Consider the following 492-nt stretch of genomic DNA (forward strand, 5'->3'; position numbering starts at 1 on the left):
GTCTCCACTTTGACATCAATGAAGTGATGAAGAAGCCAACCATCCAGAACCAAGTTTTCTACATTGATGAAATGGATGCTCTAGCTGATGAGCTTCTAGAAGAGTTGGCACTTGAAGACTCTCTACAGCATGCTTTAACAATTGAGAGAGAAGTCCAAGTGATTGAGAACAAAGAAAGTGATGCCTATGTGAAAATACTGGATTCTTACAAGGGGATTAGTGGTGAAGGTCAGAATGAGGAGCTTACATATGAGGCTCACCATGCTTCCTCGGCAACTCAACAAGAGAACCTCCAAGAGGATGATTGGAATGAACTCAAGGCACCAAAAGTGGAGCTTAAACCTCTTCCCCATGGTGTAAGGTACGCTTTCCTTGGCCCTAATGAAACTTACCCTGTCATAGTGAGTAGTGAGCTTAGTGAAGATGAATTGTCTAAGCTTTTGATTGAACTTAAAAAGTATAGAAAGGCAATAGGCTACTCACTAGATGATA

General features: G+C 41.5%; 1 protein-coding gene across 1 annotated transcript in view; it reads left to right on the plus strand.

Moving 5' to 3' along the window:
- The window catches only part of LOC106302422, a 3,863-nt gene that overhangs the window by 847 nt on the left and 2,524 nt on the right, over positions 1-492 (plus strand). The window contains exon 3 of the mRNA XM_013738934.1: positions 25-457. Within this exon, the coding sequence (XP_013594388.1) occupies positions 25-457 (433 nt within the window). The remainder of the gene's footprint in view (positions 1-24; positions 458-492) is intronic.

The sequence above is a fragment of the Brassica oleracea genome, chromosome C7 (genome assembly GCF_000695525.1).
Source record: "Brassica oleracea var. oleracea cultivar TO1000 chromosome C7, BOL, whole genome shotgun sequence".
NCBI lineage: Eukaryota > Viridiplantae > Streptophyta > Magnoliopsida > Brassicales > Brassicaceae > Brassica > Brassica oleracea.